The sequence below is a fragment of the Gigantopelta aegis genome, chromosome 9 (genome assembly GCF_016097555.1).
Source record: "Gigantopelta aegis isolate Gae_Host chromosome 9, Gae_host_genome, whole genome shotgun sequence".
Classification (NCBI taxonomy): domain Eukaryota; kingdom Metazoa; phylum Mollusca; class Gastropoda; order Neomphalida; family Peltospiridae; genus Gigantopelta; species Gigantopelta aegis.
Window position 1 is genome coordinate 68,403,738 of NC_054707.1, and position 27,690 is coordinate 68,431,427.

General features: G+C 36.3%; 1 protein-coding gene across 2 annotated transcripts; it reads left to right on the forward strand.

Annotated features, from left to right (window-relative positions):
* On the forward strand, window positions 1-26,228 carry LOC121381401 (ETS-related transcription factor Elf-4-like). 2 transcript variants are annotated; one of them, XM_041510692.1, is made up of 9 exons: window positions 1-91; window positions 7,320-7,357; window positions 8,053-8,155; window positions 9,040-9,159; window positions 10,925-11,017; window positions 21,030-21,146; window positions 22,463-22,567; window positions 24,345-24,531; window positions 25,809-26,228. In XM_041510692.1, exons 2-9 carry the CDS (start codon window positions 7,331-7,333, stop codon window positions 25,906-25,908), a joined length of 852 nt encoding a protein of 283 aa, XP_041366626.1. In that variant the 5' UTR covers window positions 1-91; window positions 7,320-7,330; the 3' UTR covers window positions 25,909-26,228. The 2 variants fall into 2 exon arrangements, with proteins under 2 accessions (XP_041366626.1, XP_041366629.1); XM_041510695.1 differs by having other exon boundaries at window positions 9,040-9,135.
* Window positions 26,229-27,690: the final 1,462 nt, after the last annotated feature.

The window sequence follows — 27,690 nt, forward strand, 5'->3', positions numbered from 1 at the left end:
AACAGCTCAGTTTAAGATTCAACTACAGGACGAAAGCTCCTAACAGTCCACACGCAGTTTGATTGCTGTTTTTTTCAAGTCGACATTGATCGTAAGTCTGTTTGTTATTTGTCTCTCATTGTTTATTAAATTAGTTTAAGTTGTTTTCATTAATTTAAAAAATGCATATACCAGTAAAAATACTGATACGAGAGATTAGTTTTATAATTCACAAAGTTAAACCATATTTACCTGCTAACATCAAATTGAGGATCAAGCATATCTATACTGGGTTCAACCTTAGTCCGAACGGACGTAGAAAGTGTGGGTGGTTCTTTAGCGCTGACTTAATATGTGCCTCGCACTAGGACTTCAGCAGTGAACGAGTCGAGGCTAGAATGGAAGTTTTATAATCAGCTTGCATGTCTTAGACATAGGCGTCGAAAGCGGTGCACTTGCCCAAAACTTCGCACATTGTGCCCCCTCCCCCTCCACAGTTGAAAGGTGAATTAACATAGGCTATTACTGGTCTCTTCATTTGCTGACATCTTTCGAAACCTTTGTTCTAGCTCTATTATGTTATGCTAGATGACACTCGAGCTAGTTTATAAAGTTAAAGTTTGTTTTGTTTAACGTCACCATGAGAACAATGATTTAGTAATCCTTTATATGCACCATCCCACAGACAGGATAGCACATACCACGGCCTTTGATATACTAGTCGTGGTGCACTGGCTGAAACGAGAAATAATCCAATGGGTCCACCGACGAGGATCGATCCCAGATCGACCGCGCGTCAGACGAGCACTTTACCACTGGGCTACGTCTCTACCCGCGAACTATTTACACACATGCACGCACGCACACGCGCGCGCACGCGCGCACACACACACACACACACACACACCCCCGCCCATAGCAGTAGCTATAAAAGAACTACGCTCTAGTTATAGACTAAGGTCGCGCTTGAGATAAGACATTGAATTATTTGACAGTTTCAGGTCACCCTATTGTTGATAACTTGAGGCCTAAATTAGGTTATGTGTTCTCACTGACGTCCATACAATTTACACTGATAATACGCCGAGATATAGGCACTATGTTATATATGAACTACCTGATCATCGATAATACTACTAATCAACATTATACCCAGGTGATTTTCCAGTCTTATATATTAGTTATGAAAATTATTTATGTAATTTGAAACAGACTATAACACCCAGGTTGATATTGATTACACCTGACAGCAGCCAGTTGGAGCTCATGTCCACCAATCAAAACCTTACTTGCAGAATCATGCCAGTGATTTAAAAATAATTTGAAAACATTCCTAATTATCCAGAATAAATAATATTTTAAAATCTTAATCTCACAAAGCAGTTTATTGAACTTCGTTGTATTGGGGACAGGTGTATTATTTCTGGTATCAATATTGTACGAGGACCTGTAGTCTCGGTTACAGTTAGTATACTTGTGAAAGCAGTTTATTCCTTGTTCCATCTGGAGAATAAGAGAGGGAAATTGCTTATAACTTTAAATAAGCTTAGTATTTGTGATTTCACCTGTCAGGGTAATCAGTATCAACCTGGGTGTTATAGTCGGTTTCAAATTACATAAATTTTGCAGTACAATTGTAAATACATCTCATATTTTTATCTATAACAGGTCATTTATTGTCATTTTTTGTACCGGTTGTTTGAATACTGTAACATGTCATAATAATACTGACACGTTTTTATGGTCGATTCACTTCAGTCAGCAATCTAATTAAAATTAGCTCCACTATTATAGTGGATCTAAAGACAGCCAGTTGGAGCTCATGTCCACCAATCAAAACCTTACTTGCAGAATCCTGCCAGTGATTTAAAACTAACAACACTGCGTAGTCCCTAATGTCCAGGTAACATTTCGTCTGTAAATAATAATTTAAATATTGACCAATCACACTTCGCCTTTTATAACGTTATTTGGGAGCATACAAATTCTAAAAATATCGGGCGAGTCTATTTTAGTGGCCGCAGTACAGCGAACCATACCAATACGTTATCAGTCTTCAATTTTACATTAAAAATTATTTATTTATTTATAAAATAAAAAAAAATAAAAAATCGTCTTCAGTTTTACATTACAAATTATTTATTTTATAAAATAAAACATGTTTTAAGGCATTCGTAATTCACACGAAACATGTCGTATACCCTCAGGATAATTCGGAATATTTTCAAATTATTTTTAAATTACTGGCAGGATTCTGCAAGTAAGGTTTTGATTGGTGGACATGAGCTCCAACTGGCTGTCTTTAGATCCACTATAATAGTGGAGCTAATTTTAATTAGATTGTTCAGTCAGTGGATTCCCTGGGATATATGCCGCCACGCTCCTCTGCTTTCCGTATAACATCCTCGTTTCGCTTTCGCATGCAATGCGCAACTGTTCCATCATTTGGATAATGGCGTCATTACTGTCACGCGCTGACAAACTTCGTGGGTGTTGCGTATTAATTATGTCACCGCTGACAGAACCCAGCATGAACACGTGATTGCGGGACATTTTTGTTGTGGCAGTTTGAGAACAAAATAAAGTGGCTATCGCAAAATGAGTGGAACCGACCTCAGCCATCAGGCATAAGGCTGGTACGTACTGGGTTCACATCCTGGTACCGGCTCCTACCCAGATTTAGTTTTAACGACTAAGTTGGTAGGCGTAAGACTACATCGACTTCTCTCTCACTAATCACTAACCATTAACCCACTGGCCTGGACCGACACAACAGATAGCTGAGGTGTGAACCCAGGACAGTGTACTTGAATCTTAATTGGACATAAGCACAAATATAAGTATGAATGAATGGATGAATGAATGAGTGAGTGAGTGAGTGAGTGAGTGAGTGAGTGAGTGAGTGAGTGAGTGAGTGAGTGAGTGAATGAATGAATGAATGAGTGAATGAATGAATGAAATAATTGGACGGTGTTACAGTTATATGCATATACAAGAGTGGAACAGTTTTCTTGTAGCGTGGCCAAAATCAATTATTTATAGATTATTAAAACCTGAACATGTGTATGAAACGTAGAATTATATTTACTTGATTTAGAATATATAATCACAGACCAGGAAGACACCTAAGTATACCAAGAGATGAAAGATTATGTAATATTTCTAACCAAAGTTACTTTGGAACAATTGTAGAAATCATAGCGTAATTAAAATGAATGTATTGTTTAATAGTAAGGATATGTTAATAAAATTTTGCGAATATATAAGAAACAGTTTCAAAAGACTGTGGAATCGTGTGAATTTACACGTATAATATAGCTAGGACTATAACATAACATTTCCATAATGTTTCACCACTTTAAACATTGAACCAGCATTACTTGTTTTATGTACCAGTTGTGTACCAGTCGTGGTGTACCAGTCGTGGTGCTCTGGCTGGAGCGAGAAATAGCGCAATGGGCCCACTGATGGGGATCGATCCCAAACCGACCGCGCATCGAGCGAGCGCTGTACCACTGGGCTACGCCTCGCCCCTCGCACTTGGTCGAGGGGCGGGGCGTAGCCCAGTGGTAGGGCCGAACAGTGTCGGGAATTGAGTGAGTGAGATACCATTTACCGTGTCCTATCCTCAAAAGGTCCAGGCACGTCTCTCCTGGACACAACCTCTGATATAGGGGGAGGGGACATAGCCCAGTGGTAAAGCGCTCGTTTGATGCGCGGTCGGTCTAGTGTTGATCCCCGTCGGTGGGCCTATTGGGCTATTTCTCGTTCTAGCCAGTGCACCACGACTGGTACATCAAAGGCCGTGGTATGTGCCATACTGTCTGTGGGATGGTGCATATAAAAGATCTCTTGCTACTAATGGAAACATGTAGCGGGTTTCCTCTCTAAGACTGTATGTCGGAATTACCAAATGTTTGACATCTAATAGCAGATGATTAATAAATCAATGTGCTCTAGTGGTGTCGTTAAATAAAACAAACTTTAACCTCTGATTTTGTCAGTGGGTTTTTTCCTTGGGTGGGAATGTGAGGGATTACCGGTGTTTCTATTTATAGATATAGCTTGGCGTACAAGCGCTGCAGTGTTTCCCCAGTAAATCTGCGTTTATTTCAGTACGGACTTTCCGGCAACCGTGTTCAGCATCAGTGAGCTAAGAGCTGTGCTGTCATGACTGGGTTTATTAATAAATAATGGAAATTTCCCCTTTTTCAGGAAACGGGAAACGTGACAGGAATTTAATCAGAAAAACAAAACGTGGGCGAACTATTCCCTAAGAACCAACATTGATGCTGAAGTACCACATACAAATTTATAATAATAATAATAATAATTATTATTATTATTATTATTATTATTAATAATAATATTAATTAAAATAAATAAATAAATAAGTTAATTAACTAATTTTAAAAAAGAAAAATCTGGTTTTAATGTTCTGTTTATTGGACACATATTTGTACCAAAAACCACAATAAAAATAATGTGAATGCCTTCACACACACACACACACACACACACACACACACACACAGAGAGAGAGAGAGAGAGAGAGAGAGAGAGAGAGAGAGAGAGAGAGAGAGAGAGAGAGAGAGAGAGAGAGAGAGAGAGAGACAGAGAGAGACAGAGAGAGACAGAGAGAGACACAGACACAGACAGACAGAGACAGACACATAAATACGGAAAATACCACCTCAGACAAGATACATTTTTATCTGAAATTAGGCCCAGGGCTTCAATTAAGAAGTTGACAAAACATTATATTATAATAAAGACAAAAGGTGCAACTTAGGATAGTATCAGAGTACATAATTATTATCGTTCCATGACAACCTTAGTCACAAGCAAAACATGTTTCAATATCAGAGGATTTGGCAGTTATTAATTCTAATGTCAGTTGAAGAGGGGCAATGACTATTGTTGTTTATTAGCCAAAAACCTCTGCTTATAGGCGTACACAATGTTTGTACAATTGAAACATGGTGGAAATAATTATAACGTTACATAATAAAATAATTTGGCAGGAAAAAAACAGAGAACAAAAACCTTGATATGGATGGACAGAGTTAGTATTTGTTATTGCTGAATATTGTAAAATACACTAAAGTAACAAAAATAGACTATATATACATCCTAGTAACAGTCATCTCGGTGAGAAGAAGGGAATGTTTCCTATGCCTGTTAATATAAATCTTTGTCTAGGACTATTTTAAAGAAACTGTTCTGGATGTTTTGCCGTTGTTAAGATGTTGTCGACTAACTATAGTTACTATAATTACATATTAAGTAAATGCTTCTATGTAACATATATCAGTGACTGTATATTAATCGTGTTTCTGATCGTCCTAGTGTTTGTATTAGCTCTAACTTCATTTTATTTCCTAATATGCACTTTTTCGTTTGTACAAAATTACTGGGAATGGAAATCCAGTTTAGGCTACTTACAAACATTAGGATGATCAGAAACACATTGAATGTACACAGTGATATTCTACATATAAAAACAACTGGTGTAGTAAATGCCATGGTATGCACTATCCTGTCTGCAGGATACTGAATATAAAAGATCTCTTGCTGCTAATCAGAAAGAGAAGCCCATTGCGTGGCGACAACAGGTTTCCTTTCTCATCATCTGCGCTCCTTACCCATATATGCGACGCCATATAGCCGTAATTAAAATGTGTTGAGTTGGCGGTTAAATAAAATATTCCTTTGATTATGGATAACGGCTGTTTCGTTCAGATTCCTTTGTTCCTCGAAATAATGTTTTGTATAATAGTGCAAACTGTGATACTAACATGCCACGTTGCATGAAGTTAGGATATCATGTGTAGAGTAAAAGGTGATATAGGACCAACCTGGCAGTGTTCCCTATTGGCCAGGTGACGTCACAATTTAAAATGGCCGCCAATGAATTATTTCTCCCTCATTTCATTTCAACTTATTTTCGTGCTTATATTAAGGTTCAAGCACGCTGTCCTGGGCACATACCTCAGCTATCTCGGCTGTCTGTCCAGGACAGTGGGTTAGTTGTTAGTTGGTTAGTGGTTAGTGAGAAAAAAGAGGGTGTAGTGGCCTTACACCTACCCATTTAGCCCTTAAGAACTCGCTTTGGGTGGGAGCCGATACCGGGCTACGAACCCTGTACCTACCATCCTGTAGTCTGATGGCTTAACCACGACACCACCGAGGCCGTCCAGTTGTTGAACACTGGTTGGCATCAGAAATAAAAAGGCAAGTTCACGGATTGTTGTCGTTCCTTGAAACAACTACTCTAACTGTAGAGCCACACGTTCATACACGCCGTTTCTTAATGACCCCCCCCCCACACACACACACACACACACACACACATACACACACCTACCTTGTCATTGGTTGACGTTTATATTTAAAACAAACATTAAATAACAAGTTTATCTTTAAAGCTTTTCTTGGTCGGTACTGTTTATTGTAATAAATCTTAATAAATAATAATAATAATAATAATAATAATATGTGCCTCCTCCCCCGAAACACACAAACGCACATGCACCCGGCGCTGTCGTTCAGCCCCATCCCCACCCCGTGTTTACCTATCACTATGCAACTATTGACGATTTACATAGACCTATGTCTTAGACGGCGTAGGAAGACAGTCACCTGTTCATCTGTCTGAATAACAAAACCTTCTTTGGACAAACGCCTACATTACTTGTTTTGGGAAGTCCAGCTTAAAACTACTGAAATGAAGGTAGTCCGTTTAAATTGCTGATCACTTGCTTTTTTGTGTGTGCAATTAAGTTTTATGAATGATAATATTAATGCGTTAGCCTATCTGATACAAACACTACAAGGTTCGTGTCTCTAAAACGTTTGTAGTCTAGATTTTAGTAACGTAAGAATTGTTGAATGTCGTTTGTATAGTGTTGCAGATTTCGTATAGATTAAGTGCCAAGGCCTTCAAATTAAGTTTCGAAACTTGAAACAGAGTTGTGTAATTATTTTAACTTAATGTGCTTTAAAAAATATTGTATTGTTCATATATAGTAGACTTATTTAATGATTGTATGTGTGTATACATATGTTGTGTGTGTGCGTGTGCGTGCGTGAGTGTGTGTGTGGTGTGTATATATATATATATATATATATATATATATATATATATGTATGTATATATATACATATATATATATATGTATGTATGTATACATATACATATATATATATATATATATATATATATATATATATATATATATATATATATATATATATATATATATATATATATATATATATATATATATAATATATGTATATGTATGTATATGTAGTTAAATTATGTTTAATAATTTCAGTAATATCCACAATGACCGCAATTATCCATGCAAATCAAGTAAGTATGTTATGATTATCCATTACATTTAAATTCTTTATAATAAATATATAATAAATTTTAAAAATATATAAATAAATATAAAAGTTTTGATCGTAATAAAATCCAAGCATTTAAATGCATTTTATTTTGTCATTATAATTGTTTTTGTTAATATTGCGTATATGTTAAATAAATAACATTGTCTTTATATTTTTAAAATCTTTTTAAATTGTATACAGTTTATCGCATAATACATAAATCACTTCAATATTTTTTATTAAGAATTTCTTCTAACAATAATAAAAAAATTCACTTTTAACACTTAAAACATGTAAAATAAAATAAAATAATATTAATAATAATAATAATTATTATTATTATTATTATTATTATTATTATTATTTATTAATTTTATTAATTGTTTAGATCTTTCATCATTTCAAATTTTATTGGGTTTATATCAATTAGAATTCGCTTGTCCAGAATGAATGTTTTTTTTTATGATACGTCATTACTTTCTATTGACATAAAAAGTTGCACATGGCTGTTGTGTTGGTGTTTGTTTTACAGTTTGTCTTTTTGCTTTGTTTTTCATTCCTGTTGGTGTTATTTGTTTAAAATATAATATAATATGTCAAGTAATTATTGCACCCATTAATGCTGGCATTAATGTTATGATTTACAGTAAACGAATCATGAATAAAATATTTCAGCCTCAAACATTACCTCCTTTTGGAATATTTTCCTCGGAAGTCGTGCTTCAAGACCTCAGTGATATAGTGAACCAAGAATTAAGTTTCCCGATGTGTTCATCACGTAAGACAATGTTTTTTTACACTTTACATGCTAGTTTTTTTTATTATTGTTATTGGTATTATTATTAGTATTATTATTATTATTATTAGTAGTAGTAGTAGTAGTAATATTAGTAGTATTAATGTTGTATCATCACTGTCATCATATACTAACATATTACAAAAATAAAAATATAATTATTATAAGTGTACTTTTAAATTTTTACAACAGTCGTTTCACATTTGTTGGGCTTTTTTCTAAATTTATATTACTGTAGTGTACTTAGTGTACCTCAAAAATAAAAATTAAACATATTTTAGGTATTTATCTATTTAGTTAATTATTGTTTATGCTGGAGTATGTTAAATATTCAACTGTGTTCAGTTATATGTCACGTGGCAACATCTTCTTATTCACTCACAGAATGTTTGTAAATCACCAACATGTATCGTCGTATAAATAATATTGGGAGCTATTAAACTATGCGTTCTAATATAAATTAAAAACATCGATCCGTTTATAAAGTAACAGGGGTGCAGAAAGTACTCGCCCGCTCGCCAAATGCGAGTAAAAATTCTGACGGACGAGTTAAAAAATGCAACTACCAGTCCGACGGGTGATCTGTCTTTTTTATTTTGTTTGCCACGTGATGTTGATCACTTACCAAGTGTTCTTAATAATGTTTTGTCAATATATTCATATATATATATATACCATTTGAAGTGAAGACACTGTATATTATAACATCTTAATAATATATTATTATATAGATTGGCGGACTAGTAGAAATTATTGCGGGCTAGTAAATTTTAGTTGGTTCTTTTTCGGCGGGCTAGTGAAATAGGTTCCATATCTGCACCCCTGAGTAAATTCATAACAGTGTTATGCGTACTTGTACATTTTAGTTGATCAGCTGCTATTATTAGAAACTGTGGAAGTGAATTCCTCAAACGAATTTCCAGCATATCCGGAATCTCCTGAGTACCAAACTTTAGAGTCCAGTACGTATACTTGTGGAATCGATAGTGAGTATAGGTTTTAATATTTATTTGAAATCTGAGTATACAGAAATAGTATATAAAATATTTTTTGTGTGTCTATATATATATAGTCACATAGTCAAAGTCACATTTTCTTTTTTTGTGAAAAATGGAGATGCTTCACTATCCACTATCCTAATCCAGTGTGGTTTCATTGTGAAACAGGTTAAATTGTTATATTTGTCTACTATGATCAAATTAATTCTTCTAGCCTTTATTGTTGGAAAAAATATATATATATTCACTTTAAAAAAAAATAATGACACTGTCCAATCGTCCAAATTTGTTTAATTACTATATTATTATTTTTTAATAAATAAAACAAAAACATTCGTTTGTAGTAATAGTAAATAAATTAAATTTCTAACAAGCAGTGAAACAAACAGGTTCTATCAATTCATATGTTTTAAAAACCAGTTACTTTATATTATCGGTATAAATAAGTTAAATGATAACAGAAACGTATAAATAAACACGATTTGTTGAAAAATATATAGTCGTGTTCATTGATATGTTAATTTGATAATTATAAAATACTAACTTTTGAGTTTACTGTAATGAAGGTATTATTTTTAAAACAATACGGAAGTTGTTAATAAAATTTTATTTATAAATAAAGCTTTTAAACTGATAAATTGCTACCATTAATTCGTTTTACATTTGCTATACTAGTATATCATTTAAATTAAATTAAATATGTAAGAATATTACATTTTCTAAGTAAATTTATATTTCTACTGAATATATTTCTGTATCTGACAAATGAAATTTTTGTAATTGAATTAAATGTTTGTCATGTCAGGAATATCACTGTTGTGGACATATAGATCCCTCGTGTAATTGTCAATATCATTTTGAAAGCGTTTCTTAGTATATCTTTCAATGAACATTATATAAGCAACAAAGACTTAATTATTTTAAACAATTTTGACCCAACCAGTGAGAACCATGCTAAATGACCATACTAATAATAAATCAATATTGTAACATGCTCACAAGTTAAAAGTTAACACAAGTGGTTAATTAATCATCGACTATTGGATGTCAAACATTTCGTAATTCTGACAGGTAGTCTTCAGAGGAAACCCGCTACATTTTCTTATTAGTAGCATGAGATATTTTATATGCACTTCCAACAGACAGGACAGCACTTACACGACCTCTATACCAGTCATGGTTCCTCCGAGGAGGATCGATCATACGACCCAATCATCTCAAGCGAACAGTCAACCCACTGACTAATAAAACGGTTTTAAGATAAAATTATAGATTATTGTGTAGAATCTTTATTAATAATAAATTATTTCTTTTTATTAATTTCCCACTGTCTGATAATAAAACAAAAAAATTAATGGGGTTTTGTATTTGGTATTTTGTTGTTGGGGTTTTTTGGGGGGTTGTGTACAAATTACCATTGTAAATATTGTAATATTATATGATGTGTATTTGTAATTAGGAGAGTGTCTTGTTTTCATTTGAAAATAAAAAACAAAGTTCTCGTTTATTTCTTAACAATACTTTATGTTGAAATAAGCACATTTAATTACCCTGGCAATGTGGTGAATAAATTACCATGTAAACACTTAATTATGTTATAAAACCTTTACGTCCTGATTTGTCAGAAATTGGTTTTGAACATTATTTTATGTGGGGAGAAGTACTTTCATGTAGTAAAATTATCGGAAATATAATATTCTGATCATGCTTGTGTAACTGACACAAAAATTACATGAATTTTTTTTAATTTCAGGTGACGACGGAACAACTTTGCTGCATCTGTTACGAGCGCATCGCGTGAACGACGCCATGAAGGAAGACTGTGATGATGACGACAATTTAAGTGGTAAGTACAACGACAACGTCATGGTTCTGCTTTTCCAAAGGGTCGAAAATCTCATTAAGAAGAATGTGTGTAAATGTTGACCTTTTTGGGTTTCAAGACATACGAATATTCATGTATGTGGGATAATATTAATAATGTATATCCCAGCTTATACTTGTTATATCTAAAATCAATTATAATGTGCAATTTCTATTAAAGTACAACATTAATTTGTGTAAACTTTCTCATTTAAGTTTGAACTTAGAGTATTTTTACATGCCCCTGTACTACTAAGGTTTCAGGCGTGTCCATCTCGGGTCCGGTCTCTGGATAGCCAGTGATCCGACCCGGGACAGAAATACAAAATAGGGCCAATTTTGAATAATTACTCTGATGGGCAGGACTTTACCAAAAACATGTTTGAAGCGCAACCTAAAATTAATTAATAATTAAATTTACGTTTGAAGACATATTAGAATCTTTATTTTTCTATTTCTATAATCAGTTAATCTGTGCCATTTCTTATAATGAAGGTATGCAAAATACGCTAAATATGTTTGATGACTATCACTGGGAATCGTAGCAGTAACGTGAATAAAACTAAAGCTGTCATTTTTAGCAAGAGAAAGTCGAGGTCACATGCTGAGTTTATGTTACAAGGTGAACGATTGGAAATTGTTGATCATTATAGTTATCTAGGAATATGTTTTAAATATGACGGAAATTATACTATGGTCACCATTTTAAACTAATATATGTACGCTAAAAGATTCCGAAATAAAACATATTTTAACTGATTTGTAAAGTTTAGTTAGAAAGAGGGAGGACCATATTACAAAGTTATATATTTATTAGGAATGTTAGTGGGAGGGGAGTATTTTAAAAATATTTGTTGTTCCAGACAAATAAATCATTCTAATTGTTAATGCTGAACATTATATAAAATATATTTAGTTTGACTAAAAGTAAAATTCTCGCTATAGATGTATTTTGTCAAGAAGTTGATTTGAATCGTCACTGCCCTGCCCTGTCCTGTGCTCTATTAACGTGACCAGGTCCTATTTAAGGTTCAGTCTCGTCCATCCCAAGCCCTGTCTCTGGCATGGCAAGTGGCTTGGTTTGAGACAGACGAATCGTCACTAGTTATTGATAATCTAGAAACGAGACGCTCGAAAACACATTGACACATGACATGAAAAATGGTCGTTCATTAACAAAAAAAAGTGCTATTGTAAATGGAAGTACCGAGATTTTGCACATTTCGTAAATGCGTAATAGATCTAAACGATGAGGTGTGTGGTGTATTCTAAAAAGTTGTTTCTTATATTATATTTGGTTACAAAAAGAGACAAAATAGTTCATGAGTTAACCATCACAATCCAGTAGGTCCTGTATAAATATAACTCCACATGAAGATACATTTCGGATAATATAGGCTTGTGGTCATTTAACATGATGTTATACATTCAAACATAGTACTTCTTTATCCCTTTCAAATGGGATGAAAAGTATGTTCTGAACACTTTTTGCCCTATATACAAATAACGTAATAATTTATTTTTAAACCAAAAAAGTGTTTTAAAATTTGTAACTCATCTAACATTGTTCCAGGATTTGGGTCATCCGTCCAAAATAAAAGTATATTAAGTATGTAAGGTATTCTTATGATTTTAAGTTTGTAAATTTTGAATTAACATTTCTAGTAGTTAAGAAAACAGTATAAATATGCATAGGAATAGAGGGTCGCCTTGGATTTTCAAATTTTGACAAGAGCATAATTTTATAAAAAAAAGCTTGTACAGTTTATACAGATATATATGTGTATTTCTGAGGGGAGGCAAATATGGCACATTTAAATATGTAAAACTTTAATTAAAACAAATAGATATAAAACACATTTTAAAAATAAAAAAATGGTTCATAAAGGACATTTAAAAATGAATTAAACAGAAATAGACACTAACGAATGGAATAGAAATACTATAAATCGGGTAATAAAATATTAGCGAATTTAGCGAGGCCATACAAAACACTATTTCGTGACGCTAAATTTAACGAGACCCAAAAGAGACTGTTCTGAAAGCTTCTGTGCGATTGTTTGTTGGTGATTAACTGAATATGGTTACATGCTATTGATGATAACATTAATCAGTTAGCATGTATATTACTGTAATATTCCACTTATTTCTCTAAAAATTTATAATAAATAAAAATTACATTATTATTTGGAAACTAATCTAGCTATCACATCACCTTAACTGAACCACAATGGAGTGAAATCCATGTCAACCCTGTTGACAATATTAGTTTTTGAATTATAGACCATTGCCATAATTCAATTATTTTTACGAAATATCATTAATACGTGGAGTATGGTTGCTACGTAGATGGTTGAATAAAGTACATTTAGGGACAAATACTTTCTTAGGCTATTTAATAGGTCTGTGGTCTGTGACAATATGCCTTTAAAAGTATTCTTTTCAACCGATCCTACAATTTGAGGTGACTGAGTTAATGCCGATCTTGCTGAAGTTCTATGTCACTTAATTAATTATATGTCACTGATTTGGATTTCGCCAAATTTTAAGATCGCTAATATTTTATGATTAAGATATTGAACGTCTTACTTACTACTTACTTACTTACTTACTTAGAAGATACGGTAATTCTGAATATATTAGTAATTCCTAAGAAATGTTAATTTAACTGAACATTACATTCTATTTCTAACAAAAGTAAATAACCCTGAGGTTAATTCCTAAGAAAATATTTCAGGTTTTTTAAAAAATAATACTTACCTTGGTTTGTATACCAGACAGCCTAGGCTGATGACCCCGGTTCGATCACTGCAGTTATCGTCGAATGTATAATAATATGTTTTTGTATTAATCTTTTAAACAAAGAAAAAGTTTTCGAATTAAAGCAAAGAAGAAAGAATGAAAAGAAAACGGAAAGAACAAAACAAATGTTATGTATATATTGCTAAGACCGTTCACTCCAGTGTACGCGATACAAAATCGACTATAGAATTACTTTTGAATGGTCAGGCTACACTTGGCCACGATTAAATCTCCTTGAAGTAACTGTCAATTCTCAAGAATGGATTTCGTCGAGAACCTGACGGGGGAACGCGCAGGCGTTTCGGGAAATATCGAATGCCTGTGACATGTCACGGATATATTCTCGGGAAAAGTGTATTATCCGTGTTGTATGCTGACTGTGTACGTTTATTTATGAAGAGCAAGTTTTCCCCAGTAATGATCAATGTTATCTATTCACAGCAGTGATACTGTAAAATACCGCTTTATAATCAGAGGCGGATCATTGGGGGGGGGGGGGGGGGGGGGGGGGGGGGGGGGATTTGGCAGGAGCCCGGGCCCCCCCCCTAAATTTTGCGATAGTTATAATTTTATTATATATTAATTTTCATTTTTTTTACGATCCCCCTCCAAACCTCCCCCAATGTTCCCTTGGTATTCCACCTCATGTATCTGCCCCCCCCCCAACCCCAATGGATTTTCTGGATCCGCCACTGATAATAAATGTAGGTCATTCATTTTATAATAGCAAAGGTTTGTTTTGTTTAGCAACGATACCACTAGAGCGTTTGATCATACCACTAGACCATTTGATCATTAATTCATTCATTCCATTTGATTGGTTTCCGATGTGACCATTTCGCTTACCGTGAAGCGGATAAACGTTTTTCTACCCAGTCCTTGGGCACATCCAATAGTTGTCAAGTGCGTTGTTTCTAACTATGACTGAGCAGTATTAGGCGGTATAGTCCGATCATTATTGTGTCTCCCATATCAACATGTTTGGGGATTTCTTGGTTTGCTTCTTTTTTTTCTTCTTTTTTCTTTTTCTTTTTTTTTCTTCTTTTTTTTTGCTTTTATTAAAATTTTTTTATTCCGTCCACTTTTTGGCTAAGCAACGGAATCCAGTCAGCATGGCCGTTGTTTATGCATTCATTTATTTCATCGTTCTAGCCAGTGCACCACGACTGGTATATCAAAGGCCGTGGTATGTGCAATCCTGTCTGTGGGGTGATGCATATAAAAGACCCCTTGCTATTAATGCAAAAATGTAGGGCTTTACTCTCTAAGACTAAATGTCAAAATTACCAAATGTTTGACATCCAATAGCCGATGATTAATAAATCAATGTGCTCTACTGGTGTCGTTAATCAAAACAAACTTAAACAAACAAACTTCATTCATTTCACCCCTGCGCGTGCTGTAACCTCACCGTGGTGCAGGGGTGAAACATTCTCTTTGAGAATGGCCAATACAGCACAACTCCCCTTTTGGGGCACCTTGTTGGCCGTGAGGTGCATCTCGTAATGCTGGATGATGGGATCCTGGTGGTTGAGTTGGGGACATATCTGCGGGTATGTTTTCTGACAACACACCACTTTGGCCTGGATTTCAGCCAGACGGGTGGTCAGTGAGGCCCAACCAGATCAATCGTCTGGTCACGCCATGCTCTAGAGCAAACGACCTGTGTTTTGTTTATACAGTCAAGAACAAACATTGTTTGCATTATCATGTGTATGTGTTGTTCTTGAAGCGGTTTACCGGTCTCGGTGGCGTCGTGGTTAGGCCATCGGTCTACAGGCTCGTAGGTAATGGGTTCGGATCCCAGTCGAGGCATGGGATTTTTAATCCAGATACCGACACCAAACTCTGAGTGAGTGTTCCGCAAGGCTCAATGGGTAGGTGTACTTGTACCGACCAGTGATCCATAACTGGTCCAATAAAGGCCATGGTTTGTGCTATCCTGCCTGTGGGAAGCGCAAATAAAAGATCCCTTGCTGCTAGTAGCCCATGTAGTGGCGACAGCGGGTTTCCTCTCAAAATCTGTGTGGTCCTTAACCATATGTCTGACGCCATATAACCGTAAATAAAATGTGTTGAGTGCGTCGTTAAATAAAACATTTCTTTTTTTCTTTCTTTTTCTCTTGAAGCGGTGGCTAGGGTCAGTTGGGTGATTTATTGTTGTTTATTGCCCAAGTATACTGACACACAATAAAAACGCAAAACAGATATTTTTCAATATTTTGTTGTGATTAATGAAAAATATAGTTATTGGAATGTATTAACTGCAAGGGAAACCATTTTATGTACTCTCAAGAGTGCCCAAGATGGCAATTGGAGAAACGGATACAATAGGTTAGAGTTGAAGGCCGTCTGTCGTTTCCTGAAGCCAGAAAGTTGGTGGAGACCAAGTCAACTGTTGCAGTTGGGAAATCCAATGCTGCAGCACTTAAGGTCTCTACTACAAGTGCTTCAGTTCAGACGGATTTAACCTAGCCTAATGGTGTTGATCGGTTTCAGAAAATTTCGGATGTTGAGAAGGCTCAAAAAAGGCAGCAAAGGCTGTTCAGAAGCAGACTACTCTGTCCCAGGTGTCCTCTGATTCTAAGAATTCACCAGCAGTTTCATCAGCTGGACAACCGGGTTATAGCAAACCTGTGACCAAAAGGGACACCACAAAACAGCACAAAGTTAACTTGTCAGGTAGACTAGGGAAAACATGAACAACGATCTGTTTCAACTGGTAATTCATTTGAGGCTTTGGATGATCTAGATGATGAGATGGAAATCTCCTCACAAGATTATCCACAAACAAAAAGACAACCACCAAAGCCTAAGATAGCGTCCATACTTCCACCCAATGGCAAATAAATTCCTACAGTGGAACTGCCGTGGTCTTAGGCCCAATATTTGATGAATTAAGTCTTTTAATTACATCACATAATCCTCTTGAAGGACACTGATCATATTACTATGAGAGGATTTAACCTCTATCATAAGTTTCATGAAACTGAAAATAGAGCATCTGGGGGTGTTTCCATTCTTGTTAATGAAAACACTCCTCAGAGTATAGTAGCATTAACTACAAATTTACAAGCTGTGGCTGTAAAAGTCACGGCTCATAAAACTATTACTCTATTTTCAGTTTATTTACCTCCTCGAAACCATTTTAATTGTAATCCAAGGGATCTTCAAGATCTCATTAACCAGCTCCCTACTCCCTTTATTATCATGGGAGAGTTTAATGGTCACCACACTTTGTGGGAGTGTGAGGATGTAAATAGAGGAAAACAATTGGAAGACTTAATTCTCAAAAATGACTTACTTTTATTTAATGATAAAAGTCATACATATTTTCATTCTGCAAATGGTTCTTTCACTTCTATAGACTTTACCCTTTGTAGTCCTTCACTTTTTCTTGATTTCTCCTGGAAAGTTGGTTCAGACCCTTGTGGTAGTGACCACTTTCCCATTATTGTGGAGAAGGATGGACCTCCATCGCTTGAAAGGGTTCCAAGGTGGAAGTTGGCGAGGGCAAATTTGGGTCAGTTTCAGCATATGTGCAGCACTCGTCTGCAACAATTTGCCATTACTGATGCTGATGATCCCATGTCTTTATTCACTTCCATCTTGAAGGACATTGCAGATGAAACTATTCCTAAGACTTCGGCAGTGCCAAAGCGTTTCAATAAACCATGGTTTAATGATACGTGCAAGGATGCATTCAAAGAGCGAAACAGGTTACTTGAGAGGTTCAAACGTGAACCTATTGGGGATAAGCTGGATGCATTTCGTATTGCTAGGGCCAAGGCTCGCAGAGAGATTAGACAGAGTAAGAAAACATCTTGGAGAACTTTTGTCTCCAAGTTGAATTCACAAACGCCAGTGAAATCTGTCTGGAATAGAATCTGTAAAATCAAAGGTAAAGAATCCAGTAATACAGTTCATCATTTGTCTGTCAATAATACGGATGTCACGTCTCATCGTGACATTGCCAATGCATTGGCAGACAACTTTTCTCACAATTCATCTTCTGCTTTCGGTACAGATGCTTTTACATCTGTCAGAACTAAAGCTGAAAAGCAGTCCATTAATTTTTCATCTGAAAATGCTGAAGTATACAACAGGCGTTTCTCTATTGAGAAATTGTAGGATGCTCTTCGTAGATTCCATGATAGTTGAGTAGGACCAGATGAAATTCATTATCAGTTATTAAAACATTTACCTGAATCATCTTTGATGGTTCTTTTGAATATTATTAATAACATCTGGATTTCTGGTGACTTTTCTTCTGATTGGAGGAAAGCAATTATCATTCCTATTCCCAAACCTGGTAAGGATCCAACTAATCCTACTAGTTATCGCCCTGTCGCTTTGACAAGTTTCATTTGTAAAACCATGAAACGAATGATCAATCGTAGACTCGTCTAGTATCTTGAATCCCACAAATTGCTCACTAACGTGCAATGTGGGTTCAGATCTAGACGTAGTACAGTTGATCATCTTGTTAGATTTGAAACGTTTTGTAGGGAAGCTTTCATCCATCATCAGCACTTGGTTTCAGTGGGTTTTTTATTTGGAGAAAGCTTACGATACCACGTGGAAGTATGGGATTTTAAACGACCTCCATGGCATGGGCCTAAGAGGTCGACTTCCTGTTTTTATCTCTCAATTTTTAAAGGATAGATCTTTTAAAGTCCATGTGGGGTCAACTTTGTCCGACATTCACCCACAGGAGATAGGTAGTATCCTGTCTGTAACTTTATTTTCTGTGAAAATTAACAGCATCACCCGGTGTTTAACACCTGGTGTGGATTGCTCGTTATATGTCGATGATTTTCAGATTTGCTATCGATCGTCCAATATGAGTATCATATAAGTTGCAGCTTTGTTTTGGAATAAACTTCATCAATGGGCAACTGACAATGGTTTTCGATTCTCAAAGGCAAAAACGGTTTGTATGCATATCTGCCAGAAAAGAGGTCTCCACTTAAATCCAAAGTTGTTTTTGGACAAAAACCCAATTCCAGTTGTGGAAGAGACTAAATTTCTGGGGGTTATATTTGACAGGAAGCTATCTTTTGTGCCCCATCTCAAATACTAGTATGTTAAAAAGAAGGGCTTAAAAGCTCTCAATATTTTAAAAGTTATTGGTAATACGGAATGGGGAGCAGACCTGAAGGTTATGATCCGTTTGTATTGATCTTTAGTTAGAGCAAAACTTGATTTTCGATGCATTGTATATGGGTCGGCACGCAAGTTTTACTTGCAGATGCTAGATCGTATATACAACCAGGGACTTAGGCTTTGTCTTGGTGCATTTAGAACATCTCCTGTAGAGAGCCTGTACGTTGATGCACACGAACCTTGTTTGGGTGCTAGACGTGCAAAGCTTTCTCTGCAGTATGCTACCAAGATTAAATCTTTACCAACACATGATGCGGTGTTTGATAACAAATCTATGAAGTTGTTTGATGCAAGGCCAAATGCTATTCGTAACTTTAGTCTTCGTATTAAGCGCTTTTTGTCGCTTTCCAACATTGATTTAATTGACACTTTGGAAACTCCATCATATTTTATTTTACCACCTTGGTGTATTACACCACTTAAAATTGTGTTTGATCTGGCGCATCTGAAGAAAGATCGCACAGATGCTGTTGTTTATAAGCAATTTTTCATGGAAATTCAAGACAAGTACCGTGATTACATTCCTGTTTATACAGATGGATCACGGAATGGGAATTCTGTGGCTTGAGCTACAATTTTTCCATCAGACACAATATTTTCCATGAGATTGCCTGACTCAGCATCAATTTTTAATGCTGAAGTTTGGGAAGTCATTAAAGCCTTGGTAGAAATAAAGGATTATAGTGCATCCTGATTTATTATTTTTACCGACTCACTTTCGTGTCTCCAAGCTTTGCGCAATATGAAGCTGGACCATCCCTCAATCGGGATGGTGATACGAAAGTGTGTCTTTTTATCTATTGCCAATAAAGATGTTGTATTTTGTTGGGTACCCAGCCATGTTGGTATCAGGGGTAATGAAAAGGCAGATTCTGCTGCCAAGTCTGCTTTGGATTTGCCTCATGCCAGGGTTGGTGTACCGTATACTGATTTTAAATATAGTGTTAACCAATTTATCTTTTCGACTTGGCAACATGATTGGGACGGTCCGGTTGCGAACAAGCTTCATACCATCAAGCCGGTCTTGGGAGAGTGGCAGTCCTCCTATCGACAGTGCAGGAACGATGAGGTAGTCTTGTGTCGTGCCCACATCGGTCATACTTATTTGACCCATTCATTTATTTTGAAGAAAGATCCTCCACCTCAATGTGAGCACTGTCAGTGTACTCTGACGGTGCACCACATTTTGGTGGAGTGTAAGCATCTTAAAGAAAATCGAAAAGATATATTTGGTCAGAGAAATATGATGGAATCATTTCGATTCCATCCAGAACTTATATTACAATTTTTACGTGTTTGTAAATTTTAATTTTATCTATCTGTGATATTTTTATTTTTGCACAGTCATTTACACTGTGTTTTTATCTAACTTGAATTTTTATATTGATGTTGATCATCACTTTAGATTTGCATTACCATAGTTTGACACCAAATAGCCGATGTAGTTTTCGTGCTGGGGTGTCGTTACACATTCATTCATTCATTCATTTCAATATATATTCTTGAGTTTAATCCAATTACGGTTTAAGTACGTTGTTCCGGACACACATTAGGGGGTTGAACGAACCCCCTTTCGAAGATTTGTTTTTGGGTTTGTTTGGTTTGGGGGGGTTGGGGGTTGTGTTGTTTGCAGTTCTTTGATTTAAAAAAAAGTCATTTACCATAAAATTGTACGAACACCTTTTTCAAAATCTTACAAAAATTAACATTTTTCAATGTAGGCTACACGTTAGTTGTAGGGTTGTCCAGTACAGGTCAGAGATTAATAGTTAGTGGTTAATGGTTAGTGAGAGTGAACATTCACTGTGGATGTAGCTGGTACTGAGATATGATACTTTTCATAGGAAATAATTTAAGGTGACATAAGATCATGTGATAAATTTTAAGACCACGTTTTGCGTTAAAACCATGTGATGCTATTTAAAAGTAAATCATGTAATCAGGTGACATACGGTACTTAAGACTACGTGATATATTTTATATTTTAAGACACCTAACTTAGTTTACGATCACGTGGGTTATTTCAGTAATGCTTGACTACGACGACCTCTCGTTTCTGGATGACGACACCAGCGACAGCGACACAAGCTGTTCCGGTAATGAAAGTGACAACGTGTCAACCAGTGGCGTAGTTATTAAACAAGGTAAGTTTAGGGGTATAACAAAACGAGTTACACGATCTTTCGCTTGGCGTTACAGGCAGGGGTCTCCAGATGGTGGCAAGTGAAGTTTTTAGGAGGGTCGGGTCATGCTCACCTAAACCCTCCCCTTCCTCCGCCCTCGGCTCCGTGGATCCTTAAACCGGTGTAGCATTTAATTTGCACTCCTCAAGAATGCTCTGGCCATCTACACATCCTCCTGCTAAGGTGAGGGATTCATCTGGTGTTGTATCAGATGTGTAAAACAGATATTGTTGCTTTTCAAAACCCGCTCTGAATATACGTTGCTTTTTGTGATCTATCACTGGGCTAATCAACCACCTCACCGCCACACCCTTCCTAAGGTTAATCAACCACATCAACAGGTGTTGTATTTCAGAACACCCCCCGCCCACCCACCAACCCCTGCTAGGGTGAGGGATGCATCTGGTGCTGTATCATTTGTATAAAGCAGATGTTGTTGTTTTTCAGAACCTCTCTGAACATACGGAGACACGTTGCTTTTTGTGATCTATCACTGGGCTAATCCACCACCTCATCATCTCACCACCACACCCTTCCTAAGTTAATCAACCACATCAACATATGTTGTATTTCAGAACACACACACACACACACACACACACACACACACACACACACACCCCAGCCACCCACCCCCACCCCGCTAGGATGAGGGATACTTCTGGTGTTGTATCAGTTGTATAAAACAGATGTTGTTGTTTTCAGAACCCTCCCTGAACATACAAAGACATATTGTTTATTATTATCTACCATTGAGCTCATTAACCACCTTACCGTCACCCCCTTCCTAAGACGAGGGGTACATCTACTGTATCAGGTGTGTAAAACAGTTGTTGTTGTTTTGTTGTCTTCCAGAACCCCCTCGGAAACATCGAGACACGTTGCTTTTTGTGATCGGCCACTGGGCTAACCAGCCACATTAACAGATGTTGTAGTTTAGAACACACACACACACACACACACACACACACACACACACACACACACACCACCACCACCACCACCACCACCACCACCACCATCCTGCTAGGATGAAGGATACTTCTGGTGTTGTATCAGATGTGTAAAATAGATGTTGTTGTTTTCCAGAACCCTCTCCGAACAACCATGACACATTGTTTATTGTTATCTACCATGATCTGGTGTTGTTCACTTGTGTAAAATAGATGTTGTTGTTTTCCAGAACCCTCTCCGAACAACCAAGACACATTGTTTATTGTTATCTATCATGATCTGGTGTTGTTCACTTGTGTAAAACAGATGTTGTTGTTTTCCAGGACCCTCTTCGAACATACCGAGACTCATTGATTTTTGTGAATCAGAATCGTCGGCGACGACAGACGATGAGAACTACGACAAACCGTACTGCAAGAGCAGACGCGGTGAGTACCTGGCTATAGCGACCAGCACTAAGACGACCTGTTTATAACGATCAGCAATAAGACAGCCTGTTTATAACGACCAGCAATAAATCATGGTTACAGCGACTAGTTCTAACACAAACTGTCTATAGCGACCAGGTAAATGACAACCTATGCACTACCACTAGGTCAACCTGCGTATAGCGATCAGCACCAAGATCAGCTTTTGTAGTGGCCAGTACTAAGACAACCGGTTTATAACGGCTAGCAAAAAATACAACCTGTTTATTGCGACCAGCACTGAGACAACCTATTAAGCGACCAGCACTAAGACAACCTGTTTAAAGAGACTAGGTATGTCAAAAACAATCTTTTTATAATCAGGACTAAGATAACCTCTTTATACCTCTACATAACGACCGTAAGTTCTATACCTGAAATCACGGAACAAGAATAGATGAGTACATGTATATAGCGACCAGGTCAAGGAGCAGTCAGTTTCACAGAGGCGTATAGCGATCTTTACGGCACTTAAAGACACATGCCGGGACCCCACGAAACCTATTAAAATGTTCAGGCAGTGTTATGACAAGTCCACCACTGCTGGCCACTTTATATAAACACTATTGAAGTTTACCCTTCTGTAAAGAATATGCTATTTGATATCCTGACAGTGGTGCCTGCTTGTTTCATGGCAATCTAAGTCAAATAATGTTCTTAGTTATTAGATGGGTAGAAATAAAAAGTTAAAGTTTGTTTTGTTTAACAACACCACTAGAGCACACAGGATTTAGTAACCATCGGCTATTGGATGTCAAACATTTGGTAATGTTTTTACATATAGTCTTAGAGAGGAAACCCGCTACATTTTCTATTAGTAGCAAGTGATCTTTTATATGTACCATCCCACAGACAGGATAGCGTATGCCATGGCCTTTGGTATACCAGTCGTGGTGCACTGGCTTTGAGTAAGAAATAGCCCAATACTGGGCCCACCGACGGGGATCAATCCTGAAGTGAGCACGCATCTGTCTAAACCATATAAAAGTGTAATTAAATGTCTTTAAACCTCGGATGTCAATGATCGTTTAAATGTTAATGATGTAAGTAAAATAATTTTCTTTTCAAATGAATTTACTGCCAACGGTCTGCAATCTCTGGTCTTACATTGGGCCTATACTCCTCGATATTCACGTCTTTCCTGTGAACTGTCGACCATATTCGAAAAAAAAACCTGTCTTAAGCGACCCGAAGTAGGCGAACTGAATATATTGTTATATATACACAACGTGACTATAGTGCAACACATTGTATACCAGAAAGAATACATTAACGTAGATAGGGTGAGTAGTGTATAAGTAACATGTTTATAGCGACCAAGTCAAAATACAACTTATAGTGGCCATGTCATGTGCTTGTAAATTAGACTACTGAATCTGACATATACACATTGTGGCACCTGGCGTTGCTAAAGTCCAGATTTTTAAAGTTTTTAAAAACAAGTTTTATTTGTTTTGGGGTTGTTGTTGGGGGTTGGGGGGGGGGTTTATTGTTTTTTAGGAGGGTTGGTGTGTGGGGTTTTTTGGTGTGGGGTTGTTTTTTTGGGGGGAGGGGGGTTGGGGGGCTAAACATGGGTCAAATGTAAGGACAACCTGTCTTTAGCAATCATACTCCAACAGGACATCTGGAATATATCAAACGATCACATATACAGAGGTAGAACTGAGTTGAGCTGTCTTTAAGAGGAAACTAGAATAGAATTTTATGTACGATTTGTTTTTCATCTTCCTCATTGCAGGGGCGAAGAATATTCTGTTGTGGAAATTCCTCCTTCATCAACTAGAAAGACGGCCAGACCTGCTCAAATGGACCAGTCGAAGCGACGGAGTGTTCAAATTTGTAGACACGACTGCAGTGAGCAGATTGTGGGGTCAGCAAAAGAGAAAGGGAGACATGACCTTTGAGAAGCTTAGTCGTGGGATCAGGTAAATAAAGCAGAATATATTCAAGAAAATTAATTAGGAGCCAGTACTTACATATACAATGTTCTTTATATGTGATACAAACTTCAAAGTACATTTGCTTTTAGTGTTTACATTAGCATTTATATACAAAACATGCACCACTGGTTAAAATTTAGTCAAACAACGTTAAGAAATTGAGTGTGATCACAAATTGCTAATATAATGTAATGTAATGCAATGTAATAATGTAATGCAATGTAATGCAACGTATTAATGTAATGTAATGTAATTAACACATTAGCATAAATTGACCAAAACGTCTACTGGCCCTTAATGAATTTTGTTGAATATATATTTTATATCAACTCACACCAGCTGACTTAAACTTGGAATATAAACAACTACAATTGTAATAAAATTTAAATATAAAAGAAAAACATTCCACTTATATTAAAGTGCATCACCGCTAATATACAATTTCCATTTAAGTAGTTGTGTGTATACCCCTCCTACAAACATTTCTGGATCCCCACTTGTTAAAGGCTTGGTCAACAGCAATCTGATTAAAATTAGCTCTACTGGGTCTACCACCAGTAGATCTAACAGCATTGCGTGGACTCCCATGTTCAGGTGACATTTCATCTATAAATAACAATTTAAATATCGATCAATTACACTTCGCCTTTTATAGCATTATTCGGGAGCATACAAATTCTAAAAATATCGGGCGATACTATTTATGCAATAGGCGAACTTGTTGGTCTGTTTCAACATTGAAAACACAGGGGGAAAAGTGCAGTAATAAACTCTGGATTGTATACAAGTATAAACAGATTTTATGGCTATACCATCACGGGGTTTATTTTTCCGTCTAGAAACGAATTTTATATAATATTTTATATTGCAATTATTTTTCGGCATACTTTGTAATTCACCCGAATCATTTTGTATACCCTCGGCATAATCCCGCATGTTTTCAAATTCTTTTCAAATCACTGGCATGATTTTGCAAGTAAGGTTTTGATTGGTCGAATGGAAGGTCAACTGGACATGAGCTCCAACGGGGTGCTGTTAGATAGTGGAGCTAATTTTAATTAGATTGGATCAACAGATACACAAATAAAAGGGTTCATGATGAATATAGATTCAAAGTTTGCCAAATATGTATTTAATGCTGTGTATGTGGCCTTATTATTATTTCGATCATAGATGTCTTCTTTTTCTTTTCTTGTTTTTTTTTTTTTTTTTTTTTTTTTGCTTCACAATATGTCTATGAATACATGTTTATGTATTTGTAGACACTACTACAAGTCAGGTTTGATGGAGCGAGTGGGAGGGTCCAGACTAATGTACAAGTTCAACTGGCACCAGGTTCCTAAACCATTCCGAAAAGGTTGAAATCGTGTAAATGAAAGTAACCTGTGTCTGTCTACATTCAAATGGCAAGCTCGCTATCCCAAAAACAAAGGAAATACAAACAACAAACAACTAAGACAAGGAACGAAAACGAACCTACATCCTGAGTGTTTATAGGGAAGACGTTAGAAAGATGGCGAGCATCGTGTGGAAGAGATAACTGACTTTGTTTGAAGTTTGTGTACGTTATAATCGATTCGTTATAGCGTCTGCCCCATCAGTACTTAAAATACTTATGTACAAATGTACAACTAAAATATATATACGTGTGTATGCGTGTGTGTGTGTGTGTGTGTGTGTGTGTGTGTATGTATGCATGTGTGTGTGTGTGTATATATATATATATATATATACACACACACACACACTATATATATATATATATATATATATATATATATATATACTGTGTGTGTGTATGTGTGTGTATATACTGTGTACACACACTATATATATATATATATATATATATATATATATATACTGTGTGTGTGTATGTGTGTGTATATACTGTGTATGTGTGTGTGTGTGTTTTGTATGTATATTATGCTGTATTATTGCTACCATGTTATTGCTAGAGTTGTATTTGGCATAAATTAACTATATTTTAATGACATCCGTTGGTTGTATGTATGTATGTATGTATATGTATGTATATATATATATATATATATAGTGTGTGTGTGTGTGTGTGTGTGTGTGTGTGTGTGTTTTGTATGTATATTATGTTGTATTATTGCTACCATGTTATTGCTACAGTTGTATTTGGCATTAATTAACTATATTTTAATGACATCCGTTGGTTTTGAACTTGTACTCCTTACGCGCATGTGCAGGGGAGGGTTTGGGGGTCGAAACTCCTACCTTCTCAAGCAGATTTTCCTCTTTTTTTCAATATATTTTCCAGAGGAGCATTATTAGACTCCCTATAAACTTCCCTCGCCCCAATCTAGACCCTCCCCTGCATATATTCCTGCTAAACGCGCCTGTCCTGGGGTAGTTTCAGGCCACCATATTTGTGTAAACACGATAAAGCCCTAGGTTTCAAAGTGTAAAATTACTTATTAGTAGTACAACTACTCATCCATTATGTACCATGCTTCTTAACTACACCCATCGTGATCATACCTCCTACCCTACACATTGTCGTGTCTCCTACCCCATGTCATGCCTGCTACCTTCACCCCCGTTGTAACCATATGTCTGACGCCATATAACCGTAAATGAAATGTGTTGAGTGCGTCGTTAAATAAAACATTTCCTTCCTTCACCCCGTTATATTATACTGTTTTTTGGCATTTGTCATGTTGTTTTACTGCAGCTGAATAAAATGTTTCTAAAATCATCTCTTTGTATCGCCATATGGTGATCCGAGTGTAAATAAAGTTTTATTTCTGTTCTGTTTTTCTACTCCTCGTGGACATACACATGTACTTTCCATCCCCCACCTATTGCTGTCATAGCGTATGTACTCACTTCATGTGGCCATACCTTCCACCCCACCCCTTGATGTCATACATTAAGCACTCACTCAACGTAATCATATCTCCGCTTCGCATTCTCATTCCAGTTTCCTCTCATTCAAGTTTTCTGTCATCCTCACCCTTCGTGGTCATACCTAGCACCCCATCCCTTGTGGTCGTACCTCCCAACCCCACCCTTGTTGTGATATCTTATCTACTAAAGTTCTCCACGTGATCATTTCCCGCATCCCCTGTGGTTAAGCCTCACCCCATCCCTCGTGGTCATACACCCCACTCTCAA